Here is a 15,443-nt window from a genome sequence, read left to right on the forward strand (position 1 = left end):
GCAGCGGAGGGAGTACGAGGGGAGGAGTGGAGGTGAGGGCAGATCACTTTGAGATAAAAGTTGCAGCTGCATGAAAACCTATGAAGAGCCAGTCAGACACAGTGCAGGTTTTCACACTCATCGAGTCCTGAGTGTAGCAGAAATAGGGAAGAAGTCACGGTACTCCATCGTCGGTGGAAAGACGACTCAGACAGGAGGATTTCCTGACTGGTGCACCTGCTAAATGAAGAGCAGGACACAGATTTATGTCTGACAGACTTCAAACTTCAAACTGAGGGGCAACGCCGCTGAACTGAACAACAGCACCAACATGACAGTAAGTCCCAGCTGATGCAGAGATTCCCTTAATGCTCCAAAGAAAGCACAAGGTTAATGGGATATTTTATCCCAAATACAAGCATTTTCTTTTCATCCACTATAATCACTCATGCCGACAGTCAGAATTTCTGTTTTTTGAACGAAAGTAGCAGAAATACAATCTATGATTTCATGCATTAGATTCAGGAAGAGAGGAAAGAATGTTGGAAAGATATTTTCCAGGAAGTCTGATTATGTCACACCTGAGCAAACCAAACTAAACTTACCTGCATTCAGATACAAAATCACACATACAGGACTGTCTCAGAAAATGTGAATATTGTGATAAAGTTCTTTATTTTCTGTAATGCAATTAAAAAAACAAAAATGTCATACATTCTGGATTCATTACAAATCAACTGAAATATTGCAAGCCTTTTATTATTTTAATATTGCTGATTATGGCTTACAGTTTAAGATTAAGATTCCCAGGATATTCTAATTTTTTGAGATAGGATATTTGAGTTTTCTTAAACTGTAAGCCATGATCAGCAATATTAAAATAATAAAAGGCTTGCAATATTTCAGTTGATTTGTAATGAATCCAGAATGTATGACATTTTTGCATTACAGAAAATAAAGGACTTTATCACAATATTCTAATTTTCTGAGACAGTCCTGTATGTGACAAGAGAAGGGTTTTAACTCCAGCTAGCAACTATTAACCACTGGCATTAAACATGATCAGATATAATTCACAAACGTGCTTCATGTGAAGTGTTTTTGCACATAATCAAATATGCAATAGAAAATACATATATTTGTACACTGTAATAAAATGATCTCAAGACTTGTTGTAGCGGCTTCAGGTAGTTTCAGGCAGGAGCAAGTGGTTATAAAGTTGTTAATGTCATCGCTGCACATTATCACCTCATGATGATGCAGTTTGTTGCAATTTTGGATAAAATAAATATGGATTTAACTATTACTATTATAAACTAATTATTAGTTTATGATGATTAGGGGGACTGCCAATGGAAACTAGCTCTGTAGCTAAAATTGGGTGCATTTGCATTTTTAATTCTAAATGTATATGAATGTCCCTTCCCAAATAAACTGAATTGAATTGAATTAAGTGTGATTAAAATAAATGCTTCAAATAACAAAAGGAATGAGTTTTAGCAGCTGTAGTGATATCTTGAAATTTTGACTTAATTTATTGATATCAAAAGCTACGTGTGGCAGGGTGGAGGAGCTGCAGCCACTCAGGCTGACGGGACACAGGTGTGGCCCGTCAGCCTCTCCACCCTGCCACACTACGTATATATTTTTTGATGCTTAAACTGATCCTGACACCTGTTAGAGACTGTTTTTGTTTTTTTCAGGACTGACTTGAAAAGGTTATTTGCTGAAAAGACATAACTAAAATGATCATTTAGAAATGTCAGTTGGCTTCGCTGAAGACATTCTGACAACTGAGTGACATCTTGAACTAGTGTGTCATAAATGTCAGCAAACATAAACACACACACGCGCGCACACGCACGCACGCACGCATGCACGCACACACACACACACACGCACACACACACGCACACGCACAGAATGAGAGAGAAAGAGAGAGAGAGAGAAATTTAATAAAAAAATATGCAATGTCAATCACATTCACCACACTGGTGTTTGTGGTTTGCATAGTTTAATTCCCAGTTTAATGAACTCTGTCATTCATCACTGACACACACACACACACACACACACACACACACACACACACACACACACACACACACACACACACACACACACACACACACACACACACACACACACTAGTGAAGGTCTGACTCTCATATGTCTTATTAGAAAATGCTGTTGGATCAGCTGAGATTGGAGCTTCCTCCTCCTCCTCCTCTTCCTCCTCCTCCTCCTCTTCTTACACTCATTTACAGCTAACCATCTTTCAGCGTGACAGCTATGCCGCTCACTGAATACCATCCTAGCCCCCCCCGGCCTCATTATCCTTGTCTTTGGATTTTATTGTGACTGTAACTTTTTTCCACTTCTCTCAGCACTAATCTTGCATGCACAGTGACCGTAACTTTGTTTTTCACTAAAACTCAGTACAGAGTGAACTCTTACACAAACAATCCTATTGCAACAGCAACGGCTGCGTGAAATAAATCCTGAAGGGGCTGAAAAATCTGCACAGTTGGTCTGGAAATCGGTCCAAATCGAACTGAGTCACTGTCTCAGAAGCTGTTTGTGCGAACAAAAACCTCGCTCTGGAATTCAGTGTGTGTGAGCCGCCGGGACGTTCACTAATGAGCTTTAATGAGCGTTGGGACGGGTACGCTGACACCTCGTTTGGGGCTGCCAGCTGTAGTGGAAACATCAACAGACAAAGAGGTTGTGTAACGCATTGGGAGGCTATTAACAGACTTGTTTATACATGCGGATAAGTGCATCACCATAACAACAATCATCACTGCAACTGTTGTCACATTGCAGAAAACAACAACAGATTAATCTCAGAGGATAAAAACAATACATGACATTTGTAAAGTAATAATAATAATATCAATATATGACAAAGATACTCTATTAAACCAGGTCCAGGGAAATGCTGCACGTACAGGCCGTTGCTCGGTTTTTCCTACAGGACTGTCTCAGAAAATTTGAATATTGTGATAAAGTTCTTTATTTTCTGTAATGCAAAAATGTCATACATTCTGGATTCATTACAAATCAACTGAAATATTGCAAGCCTTTTATTATTCTAATATTGCTGATCATGGCTTACAGCTTAAAAAACTCAAACATCCTATCTCAAAAAATTAGAATATTCTGGGAATCTTAATCTTAAACTGTAAGCCATAATCAGCAATATTAAAATAATAAAAGGCTTGCAATATTTCAGTTGATTTGTAATGAATCCAGAATGTATGACATTTTTGTTTTTTTTTAATTGCATTACAGAAAATAAAGAACTTTATCACAATATTCTAATTTTCTGAGACAGTCCTGTAGTTCTGTTTTACAATGCTCATTTTATTTTTGTACATGTAAAAAAAAGAAACAACACTTCATGAGAAGTTTAAGAAAACAACAATAAAACAAATAATTTCATCCTTTAAAACTTGCTATCTTGATTTACATGTGCCAAAAAAGGAGTAGGAAGAAGCGTAAACTTATCTAGTCCTACCCCCATTCACTGATCATTTAACCTGTATTTATAAATATTCAATTCAATGTATTTGTTTCCTTTTTTTAATTTTATTTCTTTAGATGATTTCAAATCATATTTCAAATTATGGATTCAAATCTGACAAATCGACTGCGTAGTTACGTTTGCACATACGTCACACCATATCAAGAAGCCCAGAGCTAAAAGCTGTTTTAATTTCCGCTGTAGCGCTGTTAATATGCCAATTTATTAAGTTTTAATATTTTTTCAGGCGTAAAAGTAACCGTTAAGATCCCCAACCTGGGCTCAGTTTATCCAAATAACGCCTGTTAAGAAATTTGCTCCGATGTTTTCGGGGGATATCTAGAGTCGCCGGCGATTTATGGTTCTGCGTTAAATCGACGCAGAGCCTACGGCGTAGGGTACGGCGTAGGGTACGGCGTACGGGGCGCGTCGCCGCGTAACCTACGCCGTAGGCTCTGCGTTGGTGTAACGTGGAACCATAAATCAGCCTTTATTCTGGCGAGATCTGAAGATACAACGCAACAATGAGCAAGTGATTATTTACATTCACTGAGTGAATATTATGAAAGTAAAATATATGTTTCTCGCTAGAAATGTAATCAAAATGCATTTTTATGCAGAAACTAACTCAAAACATTGATTTTATTCACTAAAAAATAAGAAATGTCCGCCATGTTTTTTTTTTTGATTCAGTCTGCAAATGATGTCGTAAAGCATTCTGGGAAATTTCTCTAGCCCTCGGTCAGCTAGTGTGCATCAGAAAACCCTCGCTGTGAAGGGTTAGATTCATATCCATGTCCACTACCCCTACACACAAAGAGGAATTGGGACACCACTACCCTCACGGGAACGCGCAAAATGTAGGGGTAGGGCTGAAAAGTAGAGCTAGGGGGGGGATTGAGACTGGGACTTACAGCCTGCTTCAAAAAACTATTTTGGTCTCAATCATTTGATTTCACACCCATGACAACTCTGAGGGGGGTGAATGTTTTTGCCCCATGCCAGGAGAGCTTATATCAAAATGAAAATGAACTTTGATTTACATGCAAAGCGTGCTTGCTGAGGTCTTGTGAGGTGGCTCTGCAGTGTAGTCAGCCAGAGGGCGGGTGAAGGCTGCTGACCGGCCAAGATGGCTTTGGAAGGTCACCAAGTGGCTGCCGATACGGCCCCCTGGTAGCCAAAGGCTACGAGCCGGTCAGTCTTTCTCACCCCTAGACCTTTCCGGGCCAAACCGGATCCACTCACAGCACTGTTGGTACAATTGACAGACCAAACTGTCTTTAACCCTTGTGCTGTCTTCTGGTCAAGGAAGGAGGAAGAGAAGAAGGGAGGAAGAACAGGAGGAAGGAAGGAAGGAAAGAAGGAAGGACGGAAGGAAGGAAGGAAGGAAGGAAGGAAGGAAGGAAGGAAGGAAGGAAGGAAGGAAGGAAGGAAGGAAGGAAGGAAGGAAGGAGAGAGGAGAGAGATATGGTGTTAGAGGGATTGCCAATTCATGGATAAAGAGTTATCTTGCTGACAGATTTCAATATGTTGTGTTAAATAATGATAAATCAGAACTAGAAAGAGTCACCTTCGGTGTCCCACAAGGTTCAGTGCTAGGTCCTAAATTGTTCATATTATATATAAATGATATTTGTAAAGTGTCTAAAATAATAAATGATGTCTTGTTTGCTGATGATACAAACCTTTATTGTTTTTAGAATTTTAGAACAGCTGCTGAATGTGGTGGAAGGAGAACGGAAAAATGTGAAGGCATGGTTTGATATCAATAAGTTATCATTAAACCTAACTAAAACTATGTTCATAATTTTTGGCACTAGAAAAAAAAATAATCATATAACAATTAAAATTAGTGGTATGGAAATAGAAAGAGTATATGAAAATAAGTTCCTGGGGGTAATAATCGATGATAAACTTAGCTGGAAATCACACATAAATAGTGTAAAATCAAGAATGTCTAAAACCCTAGCAATAGTAAATAAAACAAATTATTTTTTCTGTCAAAGACACAGTTTTTAATGTATAACTCACTCATAGTTCCATACATGACTTATTGTGTGGAGGTTTGGGGTAACACCTATAAAACAAATACAAACCCTATTTTTCTATTACAGAAAAGAGCGTTAAGGATAATTAATAAAACCGACTATTATGAACCAACAAATAATCTTTTTATTAAATATAATATCTTAAAATTCCATGATATAGTAGAGCAGAAAACTGTTTTATTTGCCTTTAAAGCCCAGCAGAAACTGCTTCCAAACTGAATTCAGGATTTGTTCCAGATAAAAGAAACCGCTCTGACCTGAGGGGGAAACTCATGTTTGAGATGACGACAGTAAGAACAAATATTAAAAAGAAATGTACATCAGTTAAGGCTAGAGAAATTTGGAATAGTTGTAATAACAACCTAAAAATGTGTCGCTCTATCGTCAAGTTTAAGAAATTGTTTAAAGAAAAAATTGTAAATAAATATAAAACACTATAATTATAAAGTATACTATCAAAAACATTCTAGGATGTGAAATGTCAATTTTATATTTTGTCTTACTTATTTTTTTATTTTTTATTTTTTTTCTTCTTTATGTATTGTTTGTTTTCACTGAGTAAAAGCTAATGTCTCATATTTTTTGATGATCAAAAGAAAAAAGGGAAGGCACTATAAGCTACGGCTTCAGCTACACCTTTTCGGCCAAAGAAATGTTGATTTATTTTTTCTTCCTTTTCATCTTGTTCCGACAAGCCGAAATAAAGATTAATTCATTCATTCATTCATTCAAGGAAGGAAGGAAGGATGGAAGGGGAGAAAAGAAGGATTGGAAGGAAACAAGGAAAGAAGGAAGGAAGGGAGAAAAGAGGAAGGGAATAAGAAAGGAGAGAGCAGGAGCAAATAAGGAAGGAAGGAAGGAAGGAAGGAAGGAAGGAAGGAAGGAAGGAAGGAAGGAAGGAAGGAAGGAAGGAAGGAAGGAAGGAAGGAAGGAAGGAAGGAAGGAAGGAAGAAAGAAACGAGGAAGGGAAGAAGGAAGGAGAGAGCAGGAGGAAGGAAGGAAGGAAGGGTGGAAGGAAGGAAGGAAGGAAGAATGAATGAAAAGAAGGAAGGAAGGAAGGAAGGAAGGAAGGAAGGAAGGAAGGAAGGAAGGAAGGAAGGAAGGAAGGAAGGAAGGAAGGGAGAAAAGAAGGATGGAAGGAAAGGAAGGGAAGAGTAAGGGAAGAAGGAAGGAGAGAGCAGCTGTTAACACTAAATTACAATGTTGTCACTTCAAAAACACACACACCCGTAGTAATTAGTGTCCTTGTACAACGTGACCTGAGGGGAGTTGGAGCTGAGGCGACTTGCTCTGAAATGTGTCATCTATGCTGCCAACAACTGTGCAACAGAAAAAGGAAGTATGTTTGACTCTATGTTTGACTCCGTGTGTCCAGGCTGCCACTAAGCTTCTGGATGAGATGTGCCACCTGACGGCTCAGTCTCTGATTACAATGGACACATCGGAGCACTTCAAAGTCATAAAGCTCCTGGGGGAAGGCTCGTATGGAAAGGTCGTACTGGCCGTCCACAGGAAAAGAGGTGAAAAGGTTCACTAGCATTAACTTTGTACCTGCGGGAAGCCAAAAACAAAAGAAAAAACATGTCATTCATATTTTCCTTGCACCTCCAGGTACCCCAATGGCTTTGAAGTTCTTCCCTCGTGAGTCCACCTCACTCTTCTCGTTCTTGAGGGAGTACAATCTCTCTCTGTCCTTCTGCACCCACCCGTCGCTGACCCGAGCTCTGGGAATCGCCTACTTCACCCAGTCACACTACATCTTTGCCCAGCAGGCCAGTCTCTTTGGAGATCTGTACGATGTCATCACACCTGAGGTAAACAGATATTACAACTGACAAATAATCACGTACCGTTTGAACTGTATGTTACGACGGAGTATTAGGGCCAAACTAAGACAAAAAAAGGCCAAACTAAGACAAAAAAAAAAAAAATGGAAATTACGAGAATAAAGTTATAATATAATGAGAATAAAGTCATAATGTTGCGAGAATAAAGTCGTAATAGAATAAAGTTGTAATATTATGAGAATAAAGTCGTAATATTATGAGAATAAAGTCGTAATATTACGAGAATAAAGTCGTAACATTACAAGAATAAAATCGTAATTTATGAGAATAAAGTCGTAATATTATGAGAATAAAGTCGTAATATTATGAGAAAAAGTCGTAATATTACGAGAATAAAGTCGTAACATTACGAGAATAAAATCGTAATTTATGAGAAAAAAGTCGTAATTTATGAGAATAAAGTCGTAATGTTATGAGAATATAATTTATGAGAACTCTAAGAGGAAGAGCATCTTCTCCCTGTGTTAAAATGAGGAATATTGAGCATCTTGTGAAGTTATATTTATATATATATAATATATTTAATATTACGACTTTATTCTCGTAATATTATGACTTCATTCTCGTAATTTCCATTTTTTTGTCTTAGTTTGGCCCTAATACTCCGTCGTAGTATGTACTTCACAAAGTGGGATTAATTGGACGATGAAGGTGACAATTCTTTGGGATCTGTGTTGTGTGAAGGCCTGGATTAAATACAGGACGTCACTGTAAACCGGATGTAACAAATATACAGTTGCAACCAGATGTTTACATGCTGTTCAGGAAACGAAACCGTAACTTTTATTGTTTCTCCATGTCTGATAGTAAAGTTTAGGAAACATGTATTGTTATAAGTCATTTTGGAGCAAAGATACTCTTGGTTAATGTCTCTGTCTTCACACTCAAAAATTTTGGGGAGCCTTCCAACACCATTTCAAAAGAATTGCAAGAATTTTTGCAGAATCCTCCTGACAGTCCTGGTGCAGCTGGGAGAAATTTATGGGCCATTTTTGTTCACATGTGCTTTTACGGTTTCCACCACAAATTTACGAAAGAATAGGTCAGACTTTTGTGATTTACCTTCCCTTTCTTGTGCTTGAGCCACTAATTAGGAGGTATGCTTGGTGTCGTTGTCCATTTGGAAGACTAACCAAGGCCAAACTAACATTTTACCTGATATTTTAACATCTTCCTTCAGCATATCCAAATCATCTGCTTTCCTAATGATGCTTTTGAAGTTCACAAATCCTAAGAAAGCAGCCCCAAATACTTCCCACCCCCATACTTCACAGTTCTCTTCTGAATCCTTCAACCCTCCACTTCTTTTTCTTTCAGCTCAAGTTGGTACAAAACATATTCCATTGTGAGCATTGATTCTCAGCCAGCATCTCTACAAGGTCTTGAATTGCTCATGAGTGGTATGCTGGCTATGTGCTCCCATGCTGTTATTAGTCGTGAATTATTGTCTGAACAGATGAATGTTGGAACTTAAAACATCTGGAAAATGTACTCAAGGATTTACCAGAATTGTAATTCCTTTCCCAATGTCTTTCCTTTTATGCATTTTTCCGTGTCATTATGGTTTGCCTCAAAATAAATCCACAGATGTTCCTCCGCTTGACTTGGACGAGGACAATTAGCCCATCAAAAGCCTCTAATGCCAAAACATCATAATTCATCAATGTCATGGCCGTTTAAAGCAATACTCCATTTAGTATGTAACCGTCTGACTGTGACGGAAGTTATTTAAAATATTACATGAATGTGTAATGAATCCTTACTAAAATAGATTTTTTTTTTTAAATCCATGTCTCACTGACAGACAGTGGAGAAAAGGACAAAGGTTTTGGCTCTTTTTCCTAAACTGTTAACATCTGGTTGCTTCTGTTAAAGGGAGACAAATGAATTAAAGCTGCAAGCAGCGATGAACGGGCCCTCGCACCCTTGTGCACGTTCAGGCTGCAGTGGAAGCTTGTATGACTTGATGTAGATTCTTCAGACCTGGACATTTAGTGGATGAAACCACCCACAACTCTATATAAAACCATTCAAAAGTTATGGCAGAAAGTAGGAACTATCAGATATCGACCAATCAGATGAAGGGGCGGGGCTAATTTGCAGCAATTATGTTCAAGGACTCAAAACCGAATCCGGTGACACCACCCACGCGTCTTTATGTGAAAACATTCAAAAGTTATGGCAGAAAATAGGAACTATCAAATATCGACCAATCAGAAGAAGGGGCGGGGCTAATTTGCACCAATTAAGGTCAAAGACTCAAAACCGAGTCCGATGACACCACCCACGACTCTCTATGTCAATCCGTTCAAAAGTTATGGCAGAAAGTAGGAACTATCAAATATGGACCAATCAGATGAAGGGGGGGCGCGCTTTTTGGCATCTAGCGTCGCCACGGTAACGCTTTTGACTGAGAAAAGTAATGCACGTTGTCGCAGGATGGAGACGCACATTTTGATGTATAACACATCTGGGTGCACGTTACGGTACCGTATTAACTGCCTAAGAAATGGCATAAATTGCGCCAAAATTACACGATTAATTCAAAATGGCCGACTTCCTGTTCGGTTTCGGCCATGGCGCCAAGAGACTTTTCTTTAAGTTGTGACATGATACAGGTGTGTACCGATTTTCGTGCATGTACGTCAAACCGTATTGTGGGGCTTGAGGCACAAAGTTTTCTAGGGGGCGCTGTTGAGCCATTAGGCCACGCCCATTAATGCAAACCATTAAATATAAAATGTATCGCCAGGCCTGGCTTGCGTGCAAAATTTGGTGACTTTTGGGGCACGTTTAGGGGGAAAAAAAGGCCCTCATTTCGTCAGAAGAAAGAAAAAATTCCTACAGATACAATAGGGCCTTCGCTCTGTAAGTGCTCTGGCCCTAAAAAGGGAAAAAAAGGAAATCCTTGGACATTTAGATGCATTTGTGTGTAATTGTGTGATATTCTCTCCCTGGTTCTGCAGGTGGGTATGGAGGAGGACTGCTGCCAGCGGGTGGTGTCTCAGCTGTGCGGAGCTCTGACGCATCTCCACTCCCTGGGGTTCGTCCACAGAGACCTCAAACCAGAGAACATCTTCCTGTGTGACTCGGCCTGCCGCTGGGTGAAGCTGGGAGACTTTGGCATGGTCAGTTCAACATTTAACCATTAAATTAGAGAAATGTTAAGAGTCTTATTAGGCCCCGAGCACTGACAGTGCGAAGGCCCTATTGTATCTGTAGGAATTGTTCTCATTCTCCTTCTCAACTTTGTGCCTCAAGCCCCACAATACGGTTTGACGTACATGCACGAAAATCGGTACACACCTGTATCATGTTGCAACTTAAAGAAAAGTTTCTTGGCGCCATGGCCGAAACAGGAAGTCGGCACTTTTGAATTAATCGTGTAATTTTGGCGCAATTTATGCCATTTCTTCGGCCGCTTCTTCGTCCGAACCGTAATGTGCACCCAGGTGTGTTATACATCAAAATGTGCGTTTCAATCCTGCAACGATGCACATTACTTTTCACAGTCAAAAGCGTTACCGTGGCGACGCTAGATGCCAAAAAGCGCGCCCCCCCTTCATCTGATTGGTCCATATTTGATAGTTCCTACTTTCTGCCATAACTTTTGAACGGATTGACATAGAGAGTCGTGGGTGGTGTCATCGGACTCGGTTTTGAGTCTTTGACCTTAATTGGTGCAAATTAGCCCCGCCCCTTCTTCTGATTGGTCGATATTTGATAGTTCCTATTTTCTACCATAACTTTTGAACGGATTGACATAGAGAGTCATGGGTGGTGTCATCGGACTTAGTTTTGAGTCCTTGACTTTTATTGGTGAAAATAAAAGAGTTCATCGCTGCTTGCAGCTTTAATTTGGTTGTTTTTTTTTTTAAGAAGTGCTGTTACACAAGCCTTTTGACACCGGCCCATGGATTACTGTTTTTCCAGGTGAAGGCCAGAGGAACCAGAGTCCCAGAAGTTTGGTACAGCTCCCCGTACTGCACCCCCGAGGCTGAGGTTGCTCGCGGAAACAAGGACAGTTGGAGCAGCGTGAACGACGGCGGTTTCAAAGAGGACGAGCACAATAAGAAGACGAGAGTGTGGGGGTCTGTGGAGCCGAGCACGGACAGCTGGGCGCTGGGCGTCCTGACCTACGCCATGCTCACCGGCAGCCACCCCTGGGCCGAGACGGCCGACGACTGCCGCTCCTACCTGAAATACCGGGAGTGGTTCGAGCGCTGCAACGGCCCCAGCGATGAGCTGGAAGTGTGGGCAGAGCCGCAATCACAGATCTTACAAGACGCCGCTGACACGAGCAAAGCGGCTCCCGTAGCGCCGCAGTTTGCCTGTTTCACCCAGTTAGCCTGCTCCTTCTTCCAGTCGCTGCTGGACCCGAGGCCTCAGCTCCGCGGGAGACCCGAGGACGCCATGTGTTTCCTGGGAGGGGACTGGATGAGGGAGGAAAGGACGGTGAGGATGGAGAAAGAGAGGAAGAAGAGTAGCCAGACGGGTGCGATCAGATGCATGAAAGAGATGGAGGGAAGAGGACAGCGGTAAACAGAGAGACTTTATAAAAAAATGAAGCAGAAAGAGACACCGGTCGTGAACTGTTGAGTCTTGGTGATCTTTATAATGCCTGTAAATATTTTGTTAAGATTTCGATGCATATAGCATTATGTTTTTAGTTTAGCAAGCACATTTTGTTCCTTTTGAAATCGGACTGTAGTCCTGCACTATTTACTATGCAATCATTCTTTATTTTGTTCTGCTTTTTTGTAGATTTGTAAATTTAATGTAATTAATTATGGCTGTTAATCGAACAAAAATGTTGCTCTGTGGATTTGAAAGCTTTGATAAAAAAATTCTACAATATAATTTAATTTTTCTGTCCTTTCTTAACTACGGAAGAGTGTTAGGGCCAGGCAGGAGAAAAATAAAAATAATATTGGAGAGGGGGAAGATTTTTTTTCATTATGCACTTCGAGAAAAAAGTCGAAATGTCGAGAAAAACGTCGAAATGTCGAGAAAAATGTCTAATGTTACGACTTTATTCTCGTAATGTTACGACTTTATTCTCATAATGTTACGACTTTATTCTCGTAATTTTACGACTTTATTCTCGTAATGTTACGACTTTATTCTCGTAATTTTACGACTTTATTCTCGTAATGTTACGACTTTATTCTCGTAATGTTACGACTTTATTCTCGTAATATTACAACTTTATTCTCATAATATTACGACTTTATTCTCGTAATATTACGACTTTATTCTCGTAATATTACGACTTTATTCTCGTAATGTTACGAAATCTCGTAATTTTACGACTTTATTCTCGTAATATTACAACTTTATTCTCATAATATTACGACTTTATTCTCATATTACGACTTTATTCTCATAATATTACGACTTTATTCTCATATTACGACTTTATTCTCATAATATTACGACTTTATTCTCATATTACGACTTTATTCTCGTAATGTTACGACATCTCGTAATTTTACGACTTTATTCTCGTAATATTACAACTTTATTCTCATAATATTACGACTTTATTCTCATATTACGACTTTATTCTCATAATATTACGACTTTATTCTCATATTACGACTTTATTCTCATAATATTACGACTTTATTCTCATATTACGACTTTATTCTATTACGACTTTATTTTCGCAACATTATGACTTTATTCTCGTAATTTTACGACTTTATTCTCATTATATTATGACTTTATTCTCGTAATTTCGTAATTTCTGTCTTAGTTTGGCCCTAATACTCCATTGTACTTTACCAAACAGACTTGGTTTCAAAAAAAACAATTGCACACTGCTCTTGTTCAGCATCAAAATATCAGTTAATCCATCTTCTCTTTCTCTCTATCAGAGGGAGCCCTTTAGCCCCGGTGTTTAACAACAGATAAACGTTGTCCAAATACAGTCCTAAACTCAGATCCTGGATTCCACTTCCTCCTCTTCGGCCCTCATTTGAGAGCTGTGCTTGTTTAGAAACTCCAAAATGAAGAGCGGTTTGTTGCTGTTGGCTCTGAATGTCTGCAGCGCATCCATGACTCCTGGCAGAGAACACTTTGTGCACATCTCAGAGATGCCAGCGGCATCACGATTCAATGCACCAGGAGTGACAACAGGTGGGAAAGCTTTGGCTCCTCTGAGCTTTCTGTGTGTTGTCACCGAGACAATCCCCCTGCAACGGACGAGCTCAGAAGTATTTATTTCATTGGATGTTTACACAGAGGTGGGTAGAGGAGCCAAACATTGTACTCAAGTAAAAGTACTGTTACTTCAGAATAATATGACTCAAGTAGAAGTAAAAAGTAGTCATCCAAATAATTACTTGAGTAAAAGTAAAAAAAATACTTACATTTACATAGTACATTTACATAGTACATTTTTATTTTTTCTCAACATTTCGACTTTTTTCACAAAATTTTGACTATTTCCTTGACATTTCGACTTTTTTCTTAACATTTCAACTTTTTTCTCGACATTTCGACTTTTTTCTCGAAGTGCATAATGACTCGAAGTAGTAATCCAAATAATTACTTGAGTAAAAGTAAAAAAGTACTTGGTGAAAAAACTACTCAAGTACTGAGTAACTGTTGAGTAACGTCTGATTTATTTTTTTAACACAACCATTCAAACAGACAAAAGTACAAAATAATCATCTTCAGGCAAATTAAATCAATAAAATAATAAAATAATTAAAATTAATAAAAAAAATTGCTTAAATTAATATAAGCTTAAAGTAAATTCAAGTACTTTAATAAATGATAAAATAAATGAAATAACAGAATAAAAAAATAAATTAAGCACAAGTAGCACAAAATTTCAAGCCTTTGTACTTTTCTTTTTTAACCAGGCAGAACTAGAACAAGCCCATGAACTCATAGAAACTCTGTGTGTGTTTGAGTCTGTGTAAATGTGACAAAACATGCAAAAACTAACATTTTCCCCAAAGAATCACCCAGTGATGTCATGAGATTGACACGTACGTGGATAAAAGGGATAAAAGAAAAGTAACAGCTCAACGTGGCCTAATGTAGCGGAGTAAGAGGAACAGTTTCTTCTTCACAAATCTACTCAAGTAAAAGTACAAAGTATAGTGATTCAAAACTACTCCTAAAAGTACAACATTTCCCAAAACTTACTCAAGTAAATGTAACGGAGTAAATGTAACTCGTTACTAAACACCTCTGTGTTTACAGCACAAATGTGTGTGATTCATCCGGTACAAACCGTTATAGATGACTGAAAACATAAACCTTGTGCATTTTAGACTGTGAAATCTCAAATTATTAACCATCATACCTTTTTTGTAGCTCTATTGGTCATAACAGAAGCTTCTTAATTACATTTTAAAGTACAAACCATCAGGTTTTCTGGGGCAAAGGACATCAGGGTTTAGCAGTAAAGTGGATTACAGAAAAACAAAACACTTCCCATAAGTTCCACCTTGTTGTTGGAAAAACAGCTTTGGAGAAACCCCCTCGTTAAATGAAAATGGCATGGTTTATGGTAAATCTCTGCTTTTTGGTAACCGGGGGGTTTACAGCTGTTTCCATTACTTTAAATAATTTGCTGATGTTGTAAGTGAAGTTTTAAATCAGACATAAAAGAAATCACATAGAAATGTGACGTGACAGCTGCAGTTCTTGATATTCTTCACGTATAGCTGTGCTGTAACGCTACGGTGTCCTTGTAAAGGATACCGTCCTCAGCGCTGCGTCTATATTTGGGTCTTTACTTTGGAAGTCATTAGACGTCACCCGGGCCATGAACGGCATGTGGACTGCAGTAGTACTCAGCAATAAACACGTCTGGGGTCCAATTTAGATACCACCACATTTGGTTTTCTGACGTGGCTTTGGAGCGTACAGTGTGAAGCGCTTCACGTATGCCATTGTACTCATTGTAAACATACTCTTTGGTCAAATAAAACCCCGTTTCCCTGAATATTCCTGTCAGAAAGGCCACATTTTGAACAGAACCTGATTTCCGTGCAGTGAATGATTGGTGTTGGGCTTACAAAA

At 38.9% G+C, this 15,443-nt stretch overlaps 1 protein-coding gene across 1 annotated transcript; it reads left to right on the plus strand.

Annotated features, from left to right (window-relative positions):
• The first annotated feature begins 59 nt into the window (after positions 1–59).
• Positions 60–12,260, plus strand: si:ch211-171h4.3 (serine/threonine-protein kinase SBK2). Its single transcript, XM_061741479.1, has 5 exons — positions 60–316; positions 6,929–7,073; positions 7,165–7,367; positions 10,367–10,528; positions 11,334–12,260. Exons 1-5 carry the CDS (start codon positions 311–313, stop codon positions 11,940–11,942), a joined length of 1,125 nt encoding a protein of 374 aa, XP_061597463.1. The 5' UTR covers positions 60–310; the 3' UTR covers positions 11,943–12,260.
• The last annotated feature ends 3,183 nt before the right edge of the window (positions 12,261–15,443 follow it).

This window comes from Cololabis saira, chromosome 15, assembly GCF_033807715.1.
Source record: "Cololabis saira isolate AMF1-May2022 chromosome 15, fColSai1.1, whole genome shotgun sequence".
NCBI lineage: Eukaryota > Metazoa > Chordata > Actinopteri > Beloniformes > Belonidae > Cololabis > Cololabis saira.

Excerpts from the sequence above, each read along its gene's own strand:
- si:ch211-171h4.3 (XM_061741479.1), top strand. Across the intron at positions 7,368-10,366 it reads ACGATGTCATCACACCTGAG|GTGGGTATGGAGGAGGACTG; the intron begins GTAAACAGATAT and ends CTGGTTCTGCAG. Across the intron at positions 10,529-11,333 it reads AGCTGGGAGACTTTGGCATG|GTGAAGGCCAGAGGAACCAG; the intron begins GTCAGTTCAACA and ends CTGTTTTTCCAG.